General features: G+C 36.8%; 2 protein-coding genes across 2 annotated transcripts in view; both read left to right on the top strand.

Annotated features, from left to right (window-relative positions):
- The first annotated feature begins 33 nt into the window (after window positions 1-33).
- On the top strand, window positions 34-9,663 carry LOC118744427 (GTP-binding protein Rheb homolog). The gene is made up of 5 exons (XM_036477444.1): window positions 34-348; window positions 710-781; window positions 7,881-8,088; window positions 8,177-8,306; window positions 8,362-9,663. Exons 1-5 carry the CDS (start codon window positions 300-302, stop codon window positions 8,449-8,451), a joined length of 549 nt encoding a protein of 182 aa, XP_036333337.1. The 5' UTR covers window positions 34-299; the 3' UTR covers window positions 8,452-9,663.
- A 2,358-nt stretch (window positions 9,664-12,021) lies between these two features.
- The window catches only part of LOC118744401 (probable serine/threonine-protein kinase mkcB), a 70,876-nt gene continuing 64,170 nt past the window's right edge, over window positions 12,022-18,727 (top strand). The window contains exon 1 of the mRNA XM_036477402.1: window positions 12,022-12,778. The gene's annotated coding sequence lies outside the window, so the exon portion shown is untranslated. The remainder of the gene's footprint in view (window positions 12,779-18,727) is intronic.

Genomic DNA, 18,727 nt, shown 5'->3' with positions numbered 1-18,727 from the left:
AGCAAAACCTGCTCAGCTGTGAAGTTGTCGCTAAATTATAAGCGAATGATAAGGATCACTATAAAAACACCTGCGAAACAGCTGAATGGGAAGCGCCTTGCAAGAAATCGTGATAAAGCAGAATACAAAAGAAAATTGTGCACAACCGTAGTTGTAATTTTTTTGGAGAAGTTCATGGGTGAAGTAATGAATTTATAAGAACGCAATTAATGGAAAAGAGTCTCTTTCTTTAATCAAATAAATAAATAAACACGTAATTTGGTTTAAGTTTTAGGAAAACTACAACTATAATCATCAAAATGCCACTCAAGGAACGCAATATCGCCATGATGGGCTACAGCTCTGTTGGTAGGACGTCAGGGTCACACACTGCCAAATTTTGCAAATAGCTTTAATATATAAAATAAAAATGATAAATAAAATTACATAAATTTTAGTACATCTGCATGCATGATTCAATAATAATAATTATTATTGAATCATGATCTGCATGTACGTCCTTAAATAAATTATCGAAATCTGCACGATATGTGTACACTCTTGGAGTCAAATTGCCCATCTATGTACATACATCGCCTTTGCAAACTGTGGGGTTTTAATTCATACTTGTAGATTTCATATATAATCTTTAATTGTACTTGATTTTCACGTTGTATTTTGTGCTAATAATCGATGTCTAATATGTTTTTCTTTTTGGTTGTTATTGAAGGCAAATCATCACTATGTATACAATTTGTTGAGGGTCAGTTTGTGGACTCGTACGATCCAACAATTGAAAATAGTAAGTATGAATAAGCTAGTAAATAATTAAAAGGTTAGAGTTGAGTGGACAAATAAGTTGGTACTAAAAGTAAACGTATACATATAGGTATGTGTATACATATATACATATGTTATTTGCTATTAAACGCGTCTTACTATGCAAATCTCTTTTTATTAAATTTCTAGTGTTATCGCTAGTACTACTAACCTCAACAATGTGTAAATGAAATAGGCGCGCTAACGCTAAAATACGATTAGCTCTAATAACTAGTGATATACCTGATATACCAAGTCACATAGTACCGATGACAATTAGGTGTACATACGCATTTAAATGACTTCATCGGTTTTGTGAATTTCGGGGTTTTTGGTAAACATGATTCCTACATATAATGTTGATTATGTTTGCCAAGCATGTATGATCACTCATGAGTCATGAGAGACCATTTCAGAATTTCTCCGCCAGTGGCCGTTTTACTTTCAAGCGAGAATTTCTCAAAGTCCGCATACAAAAACATATTACGCAGTTTTGTGATTAATCGGCCCTATTATGGTTGTCGATATTCGTATTCGCATCAAATGATACGAATGTTTGCGATTGCCAGCGTTTACATGGGAGAGAGTCTTCTCTAATCTATATATAAATACGCCACAAAAAAATTTAACTGTTTTTTTTTAGGGCACCGTTCGCTCGATTTCAATAAAACATATACCGATTTAAAGCATATAACTTTTCCTAAGTTAGAAATGGTATTCCCGTTACGTAGGGGGCGTGGCATCTGACATACAGGCTAAAATGTGAAAAGCTATATATCTCTAAAGAAAATTACGCTGTGGAACTGAAACTTGACAAGGATGCATAAATTGGAAATACCCTTTTTATGGCGAACCCCAAACTGAAATTCTTACATCGCATCATATGTTATCAATACCGCACTTACGGCGAAAAGTGCCGGATTTTGGAAAAGGGGGCATAGCCCGTCTGCTATAAACTGAAACTCTTACATAATTTATCTCAGGAACCGCTTATGTTAGCGTCATGAAATTTGCCACAGCATCATACGCTATCAATACCGTAGTTACGGCTAAAAGTGGCAGAATTTTGGAAAGGGGGGGGGTCATCGCCCATATAAACTGAAATTCTCATATCATTTATCTCTGAAACCGCTTATGTTAACGTCCTGAAATTTGCCACAGCATCAGACGTTATCAATACCGTACTTACGGCGAAAAGTGGTAGGTAATGGAATGGGGGACTTGGCACTGGCAATACAAACTGAAATTTTCATATCGCCTATCTCTGGAACTGCTTATGCTAACGTCCTGAAATTCGACACAGCAACATATCGCACACCGTCTTCAAAAGAGTCACAACTCAAAATAATACATTAGTCAGAAAATGCGAAAAACTATTTCTTAGCACATGATAATCATATGGGCAAGGGCGACTTTACCTTAGGTTTTTTTTAATCAAATTATAACAAAGATTTGCTTCAGCTTTTGTTCAAAGGTAAATAAAAGCTCGGTGTACATTTTTAGCGCATAATCTCAAAAATGCAAAATTTTGAGTTGTGACTTTTGAAGACGTTGTGCGATATGTTATTAGTAACGTACTTTCGGCGAAAAGATGTGAATTTTGGAAGAGGGGGCGTGACACTTTCCATACAAACTGAAGTTCTCATATCGCTTTTCTCTGGACCCGCTTATGCAAACGTCCCGAAATTCGTCACAGCTAAGTAGGTATTTATGATATTAATAATGTACTTATGATGGAAAGTGGCAGGAATTTAAAAAGGTAGCGAGGAACTCCCATTCAAACTGAACTTCTCATATCGCTTACCTGCAGGTACATGTGTAACCGCTTATGCTAACGCGCTGAAATTTGACACAGCTGCATATATGTTATCATTACAGAACTTATTGCGAAAAGTGGAGTGTGTTCGAAAGGGGGATGAGGCATCTCCTATACAAAACGCAATTTACATACCGCTTTTATCTGGAACCACTTACTCGGAGGTGATGGAATTTGATACACCTTCATCTATTTACATATAATATAAAATAACAAGAATCATTCAATTGGGAACCATTTTGTACCAGATTTCTATATCGCATTGAATGATTAAATTTTGGTTAAATGGTTTTTAAAAGGATCAGTGTGTTTGTCTTTCGTTTGGTGCAACAATCTTGACAAAACCTCGATTTAAGCCGCCGTTAGAGAAGGAAATATTATATTTTGCTTTACACCTTCGAGGTATATAAAGTTGGTGAACTCAGTATTTTTTTTACATATAGATAGCATGCATGACTACATTTAAGTACATTTGAAGTCAAAAATCTAAATTTTAAGATAGTTTGTTTATATAATCTACAGTACATCTACTTTTCCCTACATATTTACAGGTCTTTTATTTTTATTTATTTATTTTTTGTTTCTTTTTTCCTTAGCATGTTTTTTTTGACTGTTTGTGTTTTAAAAATATAGTTTCCTGCTAAAACTTTCTGTCTATTTGTACTTAGTGCATAAAGTTAATTTATGCTTCCAAATATTTTGTATCTTTACTTCCTAATAGGCAGTTTAAATAATTGAATTTTTTAAAGAGGACATAAGGGTTCCTTTACTTCATCAAAATGTGCGCATTTAAAAATAACATGGTTTGTTAACATAAATTGTTCAACACATTGGAGCAAAGTTGCCAATTACTTGGGAAAAATTCTTGTCAAAAAAGTATATTCGGATGTTTTCTGCGCTTTTCTGTATATTGAGATTAATCGCTATACATAATACTGGTAGCCATGGCTACTAGACCAGCAACTAGACCCCAGTTGCCATACATAAGAGGGCCATTAAAGAAAAACGAACGCATCTCGGTGGAAATCCTCTCGTCTGGTGGAAAACTAAACCAAAATACGACAAATTGACAGATATGTAGCTCGTTTCTGTAAAACTTCTCTACCAAGGCGAATTGAGATATGAATTTTACGCTCTTTAACTTGATACCCATATTGTAACAATTCATTAATTTTATCAATATAATTGGGTTTAAAATTTTTAAAATAGGTGGCAACCCTTCAAATTTTTGCGATGTCATTGGTTCTGGTATTAGATTCATTCCTTGTCTTTTTGGACTAAAATCTGAATAGTGTCAAAATGCCAGAGCGTAAGCAAAATGCGCTCACTAAAAGAGAATAACAGGAAAAGTAAAGGAAGGCAAAAATCCAAATTTTTAGTGCAAAGAATGGCAACAACAAAACTAACATCAAATAAGAATGGAAATGTTTGTACAAAACACATTCACACAAGCACAAGCACAATAAGCACTTTCATTAAACCTTTTTTTACTTTTTAGATTATTCTCACTCTTTGCGTATTTTTTAATTTCCGTTAATTTAAATTCAGTTGAGTTTGACACTTTTCAGGATTTTGCCAGAAAAAATTCTTCTGACTAAATCTGACTACTTCGGACTGAAGAGAGTCACTCTCACTGAGTCTTGCTCTCTCATTTTTGCTGTCATTTTCGAGTTAAGGAACGCTTTTTGGACTAAATCTAACTTTTTCTGACTACTTCTGGGAGATAAGGAACGCAACTATTATACCGAATAATAAAAAAAAAAATATATTAAAATCGTTTCAACCGTTCTCGAGTTTTGATGACCGTGACAACGAACACAACATTTATATATATATATATATATAAGACATACATAGAAGATGTCCAATGTGTGCTTTCGATTTTAATCTTTGACCACAACAAAAATTCCACATTGTACATTCGTGAATGAACTTTCAGTTTCTCGATTAATTTTACAATTCCTTTGAGTAATTGAAAAAACTAAAGTACTCTTGCAATTCCAGGTAATGGAATAAAAAAAAATCAATTACATTTTCAATTCCTTTCAAAGGAATTGGAAAAAAAAAATTACATTACTAGAAAGTAATTTATTCCAATTACAATATGAAATTCCTTGTAAATGGAATGAAAAAAAAAAACAATTACATTTGAAATTACTTCAAGGAATTGAGAAAGTAATCGATTCCTTTGCTGTGGACTGAAGGAATTGATTCCTAATTACAATTCCTTGTAATTTGTATTTGGGAGTAATTTAATTCCTAAAGGAATCATTACGACCCAGCTCTGGTTCCAAGTGAGCAATTGTTCAGTGGAGCCGGCCTTATATACGAGCCTATAAGAAATCGGCTCAGGGGGGAAAAGGCAGCAAAATTACATTATTTTAAAATATCATATGCCCCTTTTGAACTTTGACCTCTAGACTTAATCACTGTGCGTAACCTAGCACTCGATCAGTGTTCTAATACTCATTTACAAAATTTTTAAGTAATAAAAACGATGACTTAAGTTTATTATAGCTTTTTTAATATTATTCCTAACATTCGCATTCGCACAATCGCATTCCGAAAATTCCCATTCGCGAATATGAAAAATATGACATTCGAAACATCCTTAATGTACATACATAAGAATATATCGCTCATTACTAAAAAAAAAAACTATCGCAACCCAAAAACTTGATTTTGCGGACACTCGTTTGGCACATCCGCATTTAACCTACTCAGGTAGGAATTTAGCCTGCTGCAGTAGCCAGAGCGAAGTTGGGCTATTCTTGTTCTGGTCTCCCGAGGCAGATGGAGCTCCGTCGCGTCAATGTCCGGTGTTTGTGTGCCTGGAACGGCATTCACAGGTCTTGAGTCTACATAACTCGAGACTGCGTCCCTGTGAATGCCGTTCAGGGCCTGTCTGTGAGAGCTAACTTTGTAGTTGCTTTCACATGCAAAATTCTTCTTTAAGCGACCGGAACTCAAACATAGCGAGCGAGAAGTAGCGAATCGATGACGGCTTAATAGCCTAATGGTGCATTCTTTTGCAACCGAGCTACAAAACAACACTCGCTTAAATGACGAAATACACGCAAAGCAACAACACAAACTCGGCTATTTATCCGAGTTCAGCCAGGTCGGTTAAAAAATACGCGACCTGAAGGATAGTGTTGTTAAGTGGAAAAACTGCTCTGTTGTGAATTGGTAGTGGGAAAGTGGGGAGGGAAATTTTGGATATCGACACTTGAGTAGAAGATCGACCTACGTATCTTGGCAGCCAGCTCGAAAACGTCTTATCTCAGTAAACTTTTTAAGAACGCCCTACTTCAGAATTTGATTTAGAATTTTATTGAAAAACACGCTATCTCAGAATTTGGTCGAAGAACGCCCTATTTTAGAATTTCATTGAAAAATGCCCTATCTCAGAATTTGGTTGAAGAACGCCCTATATCAGATAGGGCGTTTTTAAATCGGCAGCTGAGATAGGACGTTTTTGAATTGAATTCTGAGGTAGAGAGTTCTTAAAAAGATTTCTGAGATACGGCGTTTTCGATCTAGCTGCCGAGATAGGTCGATCTTCAACTCAGGTGTCGGTATACAAAATACAAAACTTTAAATACGTTTTTCAAAAGTTTGGTTATTTGAGTTATGACACTATTGAAGTTAATAGGAGATATGTACCTCTACCAAATCTCCTTTTGCCACGTATGTAATGGTTTCGGTGGCAGCGAATGTTATTACCTCGAATTCACAAAATTCTTGTATGAACACATCGATGTGGTGCGGTCGATGTATGTACATAAATTTATAGTCGCGCGACCACACCCTATTGAATGTGTGCCATATACAAATTTCAGGGAAGCGAACCGATTTTAAACCGGATTAACCGATTTTTTTTTAACCGACTTAAGAAGGAGAAAAGTTTTCAATTCGTTTAATTTTTTATTTTTTTTTTTTTATGTATGTTACCGCATAACTTTGGACCACATTAACCGATTTCTATAATTATTTTTTTTTAAGAAAGGTGTTACCTCACAGGTGGTCCAATATTAATTTGGTTTAAATCCGATCATCGGATGATGAAGAAATTAACGATAATCTACAATTATTATATGGTTTTGTTTTTTGCTTAAAAATTACTTGTTTGTACTAATTAATTGATCCGAACCGCAAACCGACCAATTTTTATTAGACGAATAACTAAACACTCCTTGACGAGCCTGGATGCGATCATCCTTTTGGGCAAGGCCCTGATGACAGCTTGGCCGTATGAAACTATAAAGCCTTTCAAAGCGTTTTTAAGTTTTATTGTGACACAGGCTGAGATTACTAGCTTCTCGGCCAGTGTGCCGTCTGCCTTTTGTAATATTAAGCCAAGTGTCGGGTCAATAAAAACCCGCACCTGTTATATCCACGGTTATTCATATTCATCAAAGCGGAGGGACCTACGGTTTTACGCCGACTCCGAACGGCGATTGTATTTTTATGAGAAGCTGTTTTTCATGGCAGAAATACACTCGGAGGTTTGCCATTGTCTGCCGAGGGACGACCGCTGTTAAGAAAAAAACCTTTTTCTATATTTTTTGGGATGTTGCTTTGACCAGGGCTTGAACCCAGGGGCTGATGTTTGAAAGCGCGCACTGCTTACCACTACACCACAGCGGCCGTATACAGTATTACACACTAGAAATTAGGCTAAGTAGTATCACAAAATTAATAAAATGTAGAGTGGATAAAATTATGAAAAATAAGTTCCGAGGGATGACTTAATAAAACTTCTAGGAAGCGAAAAATCGGTATTTAAAGTCCTTGAGATGTTATTATTATATTCTGCAAGGCTTCTTAAATAGTCGCAAATAAGTTAATAGTAAAAAAAAATATTTTTGAAAAAAAGCTTCCTAAATATGAACGAAATTGGACCATAAATACTGGTTTACCGAATATCTCGATGTTGCACCATCTATGGGCAACGCTCTAAATCTGAACCAAATCGGATTACAAATACGGAGTTTTCAACTATCTCGACTTCTGCGCCAACTATCGGATTAAGTCATCTTTCCTATTGCAGTGTCATCGGGTTCTTAGCCAACTGTGAAGTCTCTAGGTCATCCGGAAGTAGTTTAAAAATTGATTTGCCCCTAACAAACAAACAAACATACATACAGAGCAAGTCAAATAAAAATAAAAATTAGTAATTAGAATGATTTCCACCCATATTTAAGAATCTATGGATAAGTATTAGAGTGTTCCGGTGTATTAAAAATTTGGTTTTAATTTTCAGCATTTACAAAAGTTGCGCGCGTCAATTCGCAGGACTACGACGTAAAAGTGGTCGACACAGCTGGTCAGGATGAGTACAGTATATTCCCTGTGCAATATAGCATGGACTTTCACGGCTATGTGCTTGTCTATTCCATAACCAGCCAAAAGTCGTTTGAAGTCATTAAAATCATCTACGAAAAGTTATTGGATGTAATGGGGAAAAAATAGTAAGCAAAGCAATAAAAAAAATCAACTTATTAGATAGTATATTCAATAAGTACTTAAAATATTTTTACTAAACACATTTTTGCATAGTGTACCTGTTGTATTAGTTGGCAACAAAACCGATTTACACCAGGAGCGCACAGTGACAACGGAAGAGGGACGAAAACTGGCTGAATCTTGGCGGGCAATATTTTTGGAAACGTCAGCTAAGCAGAATGAGGTAAAATAATGAACCGTTAGTTTAACTAAAATCATTAATATCTTTCCAATTCCAGTCTGTTGCCGACATCTTTCATCGGTTATTAGTATCAATTGAGAACGAGAATGGCAATCCACAGGAGAAGAGTAATTGTATTATCTCGTGAGAATCCAATGTAGACGTAAGCTACCGGCCACATCCACAACAACAAAAACGGTTTTTACCAATTGAAGCATCAACACACAATGAAACGCCAACAACTGTTGCACATCTAAACCTAGAGATATCGCAGCTGTTTTATTCGTACGAATTATGGAACAAACGATGCATGAAACAGCTGGTGCAGTGCTTTGTAGGCGTGGTCGTGGTAATGTTCGCTTGGATGTGTATGTGTGAATTAAATGAATGCATAGGTGAAAGTGTTTGTGCGAATTTTTCTTATATCCCCAGAAAGTAGTTTTCAAATTAATCAGCCTTATCATGAGTTTCATTTTCGCCCCAAATCATTAGTTGCGTTCCAGCAGTAGTTGCGAATAGCAGGTTTTGCAGGATTTTACAGGATTTACAGGAACAGCTGTTTTCGCCATTAATAAACCTTATGTAAGGTGTCATGCGGGAACAGCTTCCTGTAAAATCCTGTAAATTCCTGCTATTCGTACTGCTGCTGGAACGCAACTATTAACTTTTCTCTTTTCGCTCATGTGTATTCACTACGAGTGGATGAAACAATTTGGATCGATTTCGTTTTTAGCGAAACTCAGGATAAGGCTGAATGTGTCAGCAAGCGCATTGATAAGTTTCGTTTAATGAACATTTAGCGTACCTTCCTAGAATATCACAATTTAAAAATTCAAATTATTCCTGAAAAACTATAATTTTTACCTTTTATTAGCTCGGGATGTAACTATGTAATATTGGTGCGCCTAAAAGATGCAACGATTTCTATTCTCAAGTTACATACCTGATGACAGTACGAATGGCAATTATAATAGGGAGGTTTTAGTTTTTTAAACTATAATTTTTTTATTTAAGCAAAGGTTGGGCGAAATAATTCACTTTGATTTGATTTTAAAGAATATTTACAACTTTTTGTTGTTTTTCTTTTCAACTGTGAGCTGGTTTCCATTAATTCTACTGTGGATAAAAATTTAACTTATCATTGTTTTGATATGCTGTTTTCGCTGGATTATTTTTGATTTAAGTAATTAGTCTTTTGTAAAAATGTGTTACGGATGTAAACCAGTCAGCCATTATACAAAAGCTATTCGGGAGTAATTTGATTTTAGTTACAAAGGAAGTTGAAGTTAAGCATAGAAATACATAAAAAGCATTATAATGAATCTAAGAAGGACATAAATAAAACAAAAACAATAATAAATCTTTTGTTTCAATTGCAATACTTAGCTATAATTCTCTTACATAAAATTTTAGCATTTTAGCAAATGTGAAGCCTTTAGAAATACTTCGATGTATACATTCGTTAGTTGAGAAAAAGTTACCTCACTTCCCGTCAGGATTATGCGAAATTTCAAACATTTAGCGCAGTTTCACAAGCTCCGGCTAACCGGCAGGCGGTTCGCAGGCACAATATATTTTCGAAGGGTTTATGTAAACATTTAAGCACATTTAATTTCTTTTTGGTAACAATAAAAATAAAATATGTAACAATTAATTGTGCCAATAATTATTGCTAATGTAAAAAAATAATAAAGTATAATAACCCTAGACTCTTCGAGCTTTGTTGTTCTTGTTGTATCAGCATACAAATTCCAAATACAGGGTTTTTAGGGAATGGTGATGTGGTGACAGCCATTGGGCAGATATTAATCTCGGTCGTTCTTGTTAGGTAGACCCGACTGCCGTGGGAACGAGCTTTCATTCTTAGGTGTCGATCATTTAAAATAACCGCGTTTTATAAAAAAAAACGTTTGAATTTAACTTCAGATATTTTTTGGTTTATTTTAAAGGATACATTTATTTTTAACGCATATACATACATACACATATGTGTGTATGACTATACAATTATGCATAAATTTGTATTTTAAAGCATACTAAAAACACATACATACCTATCGTCCCCTGAAAAGACGTAACAAACATGGTCACTGAAATGGAAAAATTCGTGACTAATATTTTTTTTTATTTCAATGAAATCTATCATCAATCAAAAAGTGAATTTTGAATTTTTAAAAGTTACGACCGTAATCTAAAACCTATTTTATTTTGACAGTACGCTTTACTTATAGCTCTTAATTAGCCCCATAACTAGTTCTGAAGTGGATTTTGGGGAAATATTTATGGCCTTATTCATAATAAATAAAGTAGCTGTATAAAAGGTTTATAAATTGAAAAATGTATGAAAACCTCAATTTATAAAGCTCTTTAAACCTACTTTATTTTTTATGAATAAGGCCACTAGTTTTTAAGATAATTACAAAAAACTAAGGCATTCGCACGGGACGAAAACGTAATCAGCTAAATCTCAAGCAATCGGGCAGGTTCTGTAATTCACTTCCGAGTGAATTTCAAAATGATTTGCATTTCTTTAATTTTATATGGAAATTGGCAGAAAATAATTACATAGATAGATAGATATATTTGTTAGGGAATGTGCACTGCGACCTTAGGTCTATTATGCCCTCAGAGCTCGCACAACACCTTGTCCAGCCCTAGTGCTCTGATGCAATCAAGCAGTTTCGAGGGCTGTAGAGAGTGAATGTCTGACGCCTCCGGCTACAGCTTTCCCAGGAGTGTGTTACCTTCTTCTCGACACCGTGTCACATTCTAAGAGGATATGCCGCAGGGCTTCTGGTTCCTTGTCGCAGGAGCGGCGGGAATCGTCTACATCAGACATGGGCACTTTTTTGCCCGCGCAGTAGCGAAAGTGCGAGCGCGGGCTAGAAAAAGGGAAACCCCGTTTACGGGAGGAAGGGTATGAAAAGTTGCGAAAAAAATGTTTATATCCCATCGACATCATGTTCATCGCAGTACGGCCACAGTATACTGTGCTGCTATAGTTTGTTGGAAAATATTTCTTTGGTTTTGTTTCCTATTCAAAGAGTTGATTTCGCAGATGTTTTCTGTCTTCCTCTTCTTCTTTCGATTCGACCGTAACACAGATTGTTGCGTAGCGGAATGCTGGAACGTAATCGAAATTCATGGCTCCGTTATGCATACTTGGCATGGCTTGAGAGCTGTCACATAAGAAATCTGTAAAATGAGCCTCGCGTGTAAAGGCTCCGTTATGCATACTTGGCATTGCTTGAGAGTTGTCACATAAGGAATCTGTTAAATGAGCTTCGCGTGTAAGCGGTTACCCAACGCACAGCATAACATACGTAAAAGTCTGTTGGTTTTTGATTTCTACGTAAAAATGGTATAGCAGTGCATGCAATGCCAAGTATGCATAACAGAGCCTTAATCGGTTATCGAACGCACAGCCCTACATACGTAGAAGTCTGTTGGTTTTTGATTTCTACGTAAAAATGGTATAGCAGTGCATGCAATGCCAAGTATGCATAACAGAGCCTTTAGAATAGGCATGCTTATATCGAATTCCGGACAGAATGGTTGCTTCCATAATTCAGGTACTTGGTAGCTCTAACAGATGACTCATAATTAATTTTCATTCGTACTGTGTTTTTAACTGTCATTCTGCACAAAGCGCAACACAAATATATAGCGCTCTCTTTTTTTCGCATTATTTATTTCCCACTAGGCAGTATATCTGCAATGCTTGCACCCACCGCAAGCCTTGCCAAAAGATAGAAGTTGACGAAATGTTTAAAAAAAATTGCAATTTTCGAACGTACATAGACGAAAGTGCTGGCGTAGGGAAGTGTAAAAAGGCTTTACAAGAGTGATCAAAAACATTTATCAACCTAACAAATAAAAAATTAATAAATTACATTCGGACTACAAAGCAGCTTGTCATTAGTTAAAATATAAACGCGTATAAATATACATAAATGCGAGTCGAAGTTGCTTTGGTCTTTTGTTTTTTATGCTGGCCAAATACGAGTATCGTTAAAAGGGCTAAACTTTTTCTATTGTTTGTTGGAAATTCAGTTATGAGTATTTAAGTTTTTGCGCAGTGCAAACGTTAGCGCTGGATTCGATGAGCAATTCCAAAAAAGTGTAAAAGAGTTGTATACCTACATATCTATATTAAAAAAAGTGTCAATAGTTAAGTGCAAAGTACCTGCGCCAGTGTTCCATCAATTACCGTCGATTTTTGTGCCTCTGTCCTAGAGCAATATCGGCTGCAGTTGCTCTCAACTTTTTCAGCGTTAAGGCGTTCGGGTAAAGAATCGGTTTAATCGTGAACTTAGTCGAGTCTGTCTTCCAAACCAGTCAACTAAATAGGGTTAAACGGCTTAGCACTCGTTGTAAGCGAAGTACCCGCGGGCGGCGAGTTTTGTATATTTTGAAGGAGTTTTTAAGTACTACCAGCGGGGCGAATACATCACCATTGACAGGAAATTTATTAGGTATGTAAAATCTGTACATTAAATATATCAAAACTTCCTTAACGGCCGATCGTTTTGTGCCTGGTGGGCGGAGCGGTAGGGTCGTGGCTCCTCCCACACCCCATTTTAGGGAGGGCATGAACTGCCGTTTTAAAAAATGTAACTCCCAAATGATTACGCCTTATAGGTCTCTAGGGAGCCTTTACAAAAATTGTCAAAAAACACAATATTTACTTGCGTTTTGCATGTTTAGAGTTGCTGATTTGGGCCTTTCCGTGTTGCCTGACAAGACGGGACCTCCAAGGGTATATAACATTTCTTGTGCAAAAAGGCGAAGACCCCCGGATCCAGAGGCTTCTATTGAAAAAGTTAATTCTGCTTAGGCGGCCTTCGGCCGCACTTAGGGATTGTAACCCTTACTATGTAGAATTCTCCTTTCTGTGTTGCTGAAGAAATTGGGGGCAACACCTTTTGCACAGAACACATTTATACGTTGGCGGCCTTCAGGAATTATATCCCTTACTAAAAGGAATTCTCCTTTCTGTTAGTTAATATTAAATATTTTATTTATTTTATTTTATGTTATAAACATATTTGCACAATAATGAATGTTCTACAAATATATTGCAATTCGCAGCACTGCATCGGTGGCCTTCAGCTGTCGATGCTCCGCGGAAGCAAAGTCGGTTGGTTTATCGATCGAGATGACTATGGGCAGATGATCTGATGCCAAGATCAGCATAGGTCGCCATGATATGCTGTTTATCAGACCAGCGCTGACTATTGTTATGTTTGGCGAGCTGCAGCAGCTGCCCATAATCCTGGTGGGTGCGTCGTCGTTCATTGTGCAGAATGTCGAATCGTCTATCTGCTCAGCCAGATCGGTTCCCCTACGATCGTTTGACAGGCTTGAGTGCCAAAGATCGTGGTGCGCATTAAAGTCACCTACTACCATTCGGTTTTCACCTCTGAGGAGCGCACCTATGTCAGGTTGATATCCTGCCGGGCAGCAGGTGACAGGGGGGTATATAAACGTTGAATATTTCGAGCTCAACATCGCCTTACCGGATAGCAATGCTCTGACATTCTAGTGTGGTATCCCTGCGGTCGATGTCTGCTTCGAGAAGACGATACTACACGGTGTGGTGCGTGATGAACGCTAAGCCACCACCATTATCTCGCTCGCGATCTCGACGGTGCACGTTGTACCCGGCACAATTCAACAATGTTGAATTGCTGTGCAACTTCGTCTCTTGGATCGCAGCTATCAGTACACCATGCCTTCCCATAAAGACGGTTATCTCCTCGATCTTGCTCTGAAGCACGTTGCAGTTAAATTGAAGGAGCTTCATGTGGTTCGGGAGACGTGTGATAATGCGGGGTGTAAGAGATGTATGTGGTCGTGTCGCCATTGGTTGTGTGCGCTGCAGAGGTGGGTGCCGTCTGTGATGGTGGTGAGTGGCGTCGCAGTTGAGGTTTGCGATCGTGCTGCGCATTATTATTTTTTATTATTATTATTTATTATTAGTATTATACTGCTAATAAATTCTACACATTTTTGCTTAAATGCTATATATATCGCCTCGTATACCTAATTCTAAAATCACAATTGTTTCTTAATTCATATTTTTGTACTTCTCCTACGTACTCAATCCTCATGATTCAATTATTAAAGGTTTTGTAAGTAGCTTTTTTCTAAAATTTGGCACTCCCACCCACAGGGATGGTTTTTGGAAGCAGAAGAAAAAGGGGAAGAATTCAATCACACTTCCTAAAATGGGAGCTAAATTCTATAAAAACGTGTGGATAATAGTGAATGGTGGTATTTTAAAACAAAAACGAATTTGATTTAATTATTTAATTTAAACAAGCTTATTTACATCGAATATAACCCCCTATTGTTATTAAAAATAAATATTTCTATGTTTATACCAAACTTGCGTACGTCAGATGGCGCATAACTCGAGAATGGATGGTCCACTTTCAGCTTTTTTTTTGTTGTATTTGTTTGCCAGTTGATGGACATGAAGAAGCTATTTGTTTGCGGAAAATATGCAATATTTATTAAACAAAAAAACGGCAAATAAAAAAATTTGGAGCTTACGTTTCTTTCGCGGTTATGGCTCGATTGTTTCGAATTCTTTGATGTCGCACTTTTTATGTTCTGGGGAAAATATTCAACACTGGCTTGCACAGCCGCAGTTGGCGATTGGTGCCGGACGAACTCAGAGCACGCAGCTACTGAACGACTGAGATAGGGAACGTGATCTACATCGTCAAATGAGAAGTGGCGTAATGGGGCTTTCGCACGAGGCGATTTTTCAGGCAACTTTTGCGTTCAACTCCCGCCGGGTTGCACGAAAAAAAATTTGAATGACTAAAAATATCAAAATATAAAAAAATATTAAAATATTCGCCATAAAAAGGCGTTTGTATTGTTCAACTTTGCATTCTACTTTCAGCTAATCGCTTTCAATAAAGTTGGTCGCCAGCCAACATTCGCCTCGTGCGTACACCTTTTGAGTGTGCAATTACATCGCGCCATTGACTAAACCGAGCTGTCGTGTGACGATTGGGCCTATGGATGCGGTTTGGCAATGTTATATTGCGTCAAAATCTCATTCGGAGACACCAGGATTGTGTCGTGGAGTACAATACCTAAATACCTTCGTTGGCTCATTGAACGCTTTACTTTACAGCGACTTGGCAGAATCAAGAGGTCTCCACGAATATCGACAAATACATTTCGGCATTTAAGGGAATTTCGTCTCTTAACATTGAATTTCTGTAGTCCAACGATTCTCACCCATTTTGTCTTGTTGGCGCCAGCGAATGCAGAACAAACATTTCTTCAAATTTAAAAAGTAAAAATTTCACTACTAACAATTTAAAAATGTTCTTAAAACTTGCAAAGAAATTTGGAAAAGAAATATCACTGTTTTTGTTTTTAGGAGTAGGGTGGGAGTGTCATTGATAAAATTAGAGCGAGAGAAAGTTTTTCTTACAAAACCTTTCATTATTGAATCATGCTCAATCCTATCCGTTAAATGTAATGAGGCATTTTAATTTTTAATTTTGTAGACTGCCATTGACATTGAATTAATTGATGTGCATGGTGGAATTATACAAGGTGTTGTACGTAGTGTCAGCTCATGTCGACAGCTCCCTTACAAAAGGTTGTAATATGGAAGCACGAGAGAAACGGGAAGAAAAAAAGCCCGCTTTGCGAAGTAGTACGAAATTTGGTACTATTTTTCATATAAAATTTTGCATATAAATAGTTACAAACGGTATATTATGATAAGCTAAATTCGCGAAAGTAGTATATATAACGTAGTACTTATGCAATAAATGGTAATTTAGTTTATTAAACACAATGTCCTATAATTATAGTCAAACTTCCAAAACCAAAAAATTAGTGGTGACCCCGAGTCGTTACAACATGACGGAATCGACAAAAGGGCGAATCGACGGATGGGGAGAATATTTCATCGAACAAAATGCCAACTAAAGATGTGGAGCTTGCATCGCAATGCAAGCTGCGACCGTTCTGAACTGAGATGACAGACAAATGGTTTCTACAAATTGAGGCCACCTTTCAGTCGTACAAGACCACATCTTATGTCGGTAAATACAATCTGGTTTTCTCAGCAATTAGCAGCGATGCTTTAAAGGAAGCTGCGGATTTTTTAAAAACCTTACCAACTCAAGACCGATATATTAACCTCAAAAGTCAACTACTGTCACGTTTTACTGATTCAGCCGACCCACATAGGGTATTTGGCTGATTTAGGCATATTTTTATCGCTACAAACATCAAATATAGTTTTAGTTATCGAATAAAACATTCACTATAACTACCCTGTTACTAATAGAAAATTCAATCGTAGTGAAATCTTATTTATTGTCAATATTATTGTGGCTTATTAACATTTGTTTCCATATTGTTATTGAGCTTTGTAGCACTATTATGTTTTTAGGGAAAAGGGAAAAAGCAACAAAGTCTTAGCGGTAGAAGTTACCAAAAAAACAGTTATATCGTTGGAAAAGCAGGGCCAGAGGCAGTGAACCACAGACGGGATTGCAGCAGAAAAAATCACTGGGGAATAGATGCATAGTTAAATACGTAGTTCTTGTTTAAATCTTCCATCTAAACTTACCAAGAAAACAGTTATATCGTTGAAAAAGCAAGGCCAGTGGCAGTGAACCACAGACGGAATTGCAGCGGAAGGAAGCACCGACCAAAATAACTACAAATCCTTGGGGAGAACTCTAAACCGATGTTTTTTTGCCGAATTAATGTTGAAATTTCTAATTTAATTTTCAGTTTCCAACGATAAGAATAGAGTAAATGTCAAAGAATTGTTCAGTGATTGCAAATCGGTTTTGGAATAGGGAATGAGGTAGTTTAGTACTTTTTTAAAGGCGATAAAATGTAGTTTTTTCAAGAGGGAAACACTGATATATTTCTTCTCACTACGATAGCATTGCCTTTTTCTTAGTGGTGTTATGGGGAAGGTTGTTGAAATATCCAGCGTAGTTTTTAGAAGTGTAGGGGTGATTGTGAGGGACATGGGTTTCATTTAGGAGTAGGATCGAGGGGGAATAACGGTTAAGGAGAAGTTCGAGTTGGTGGTAGTTGTTTGTGTACCCATTCATAATCCACTGTAATATTGAGAGCATGATATTAAAATATAAACTTTAATGGTAGTTTTTGGAGCTGGTTGGTGGGTTTACTGATTTTGTTTTTGGCTCGGCAGAGTGTTTGTAAGTCTGGGGTGTAAGTAGGACATTGAGGTCGGGATATTTGGAGAATATTTGTCTACATGCAGTAATTTCGATGTCTAACTGCTGGAGACGCGCTAGGTGGAGTGCGAAAGTCTCTTTCTGGTGATGAGTTGATGCTGGTCAATGCTTGTGGCGAATTGATTTTTCTTAGCGATTTCGGGGAGGAAGTTGCAGATTTGTAATTATTTTTTTGCCCTGTTTGACTATTTTTGGTGGTTTCTTTTATACTTGATGTTATTGTTTTGATTTGTTTTTTTTTTTTTTTATCTTGGAGTGGCTTGTATTTGTTTTGCTGAAATTTTGTTTGGCAAACTGCGTACAATTGCTGTTGCAGCAAACTCGGAGAGAGCGAGTTTGGCGACTCTCACAGCAAACTAATTTTATTTGGTGAAACTGCAGCAAATTCGGTGTTGTCATACGTATACAAAAATTTTAGACAATTGAGGCTATACACAAAAGTTGCCGTGATACCGAAAGCCAGAGAACTGAATTTATGCTGTAGGAGCCTCAAGGATAAGGGCACAGTTAATTGCCTATACGATAGCATAAAAAATATATTAATTGTACACGTTATGTTCATCTGAAATTCTCATTTCGTGTTGGCAATAGCCATGAAAACCATAATGAACGTGCAATCCTGTGCCAAACTCGACATACCCACCTCCGAGTAAACTAAGCAGCCGGCATTTGTCTGCATAACACCGACCTTAGTGGTGCCGGCGACAACTTGTGCTAAAGATAGCATTGGGTTTTTATTACGTCCATAAACCTAGCTGACCCAAGTCGCCAAAAATCAATAAAAATTAGCTAGGAATTAGGTGTCTTTTAGGTGTTAATTAGGGCCTCCAAAATTAATTTAGGTGTTTCTTTGGTTTCCGAGAAATTCGCAAAAATGTGTGGGTTTACGTAAACCTAGCTGACCCATCGTTAAATTTAGGTTTTAAATTCTCCAAATATATGCTGGAATTAGGTGTCTTTTAGGTGTTCTTCAACGCCACTAAAACTAATTTAGTAGCTCCATTGGTTTCCGAGAAATTCGCAAAAATGTGTTTTTCAGCTAGCTCAGCGCTGTTAAGCTAGCTGAACAATCTTAAATTTTTTTTTTTTAATTTTCGAAATACATATATGCAGGAAATAGGTGTCTTTTAGGTGTTCTTCAACGCCACTAAAACCAATTTAGTA

Source organism: Rhagoletis pomonella, unplaced genomic scaffold (assembly GCF_013731165.1).
Source record: "Rhagoletis pomonella isolate Grant_MI unplaced genomic scaffold, Rhpom_1.0 Rhpom_scaffold_00001, whole genome shotgun sequence".
NCBI classification, from domain to species: Eukaryota; Metazoa; Arthropoda; class Insecta; order Diptera; family Tephritidae; genus Rhagoletis; species Rhagoletis pomonella.
Note: the sequence above shows the minus strand (reverse complement) of the source record. Positions and strands in the feature narration are given on the sequence as shown.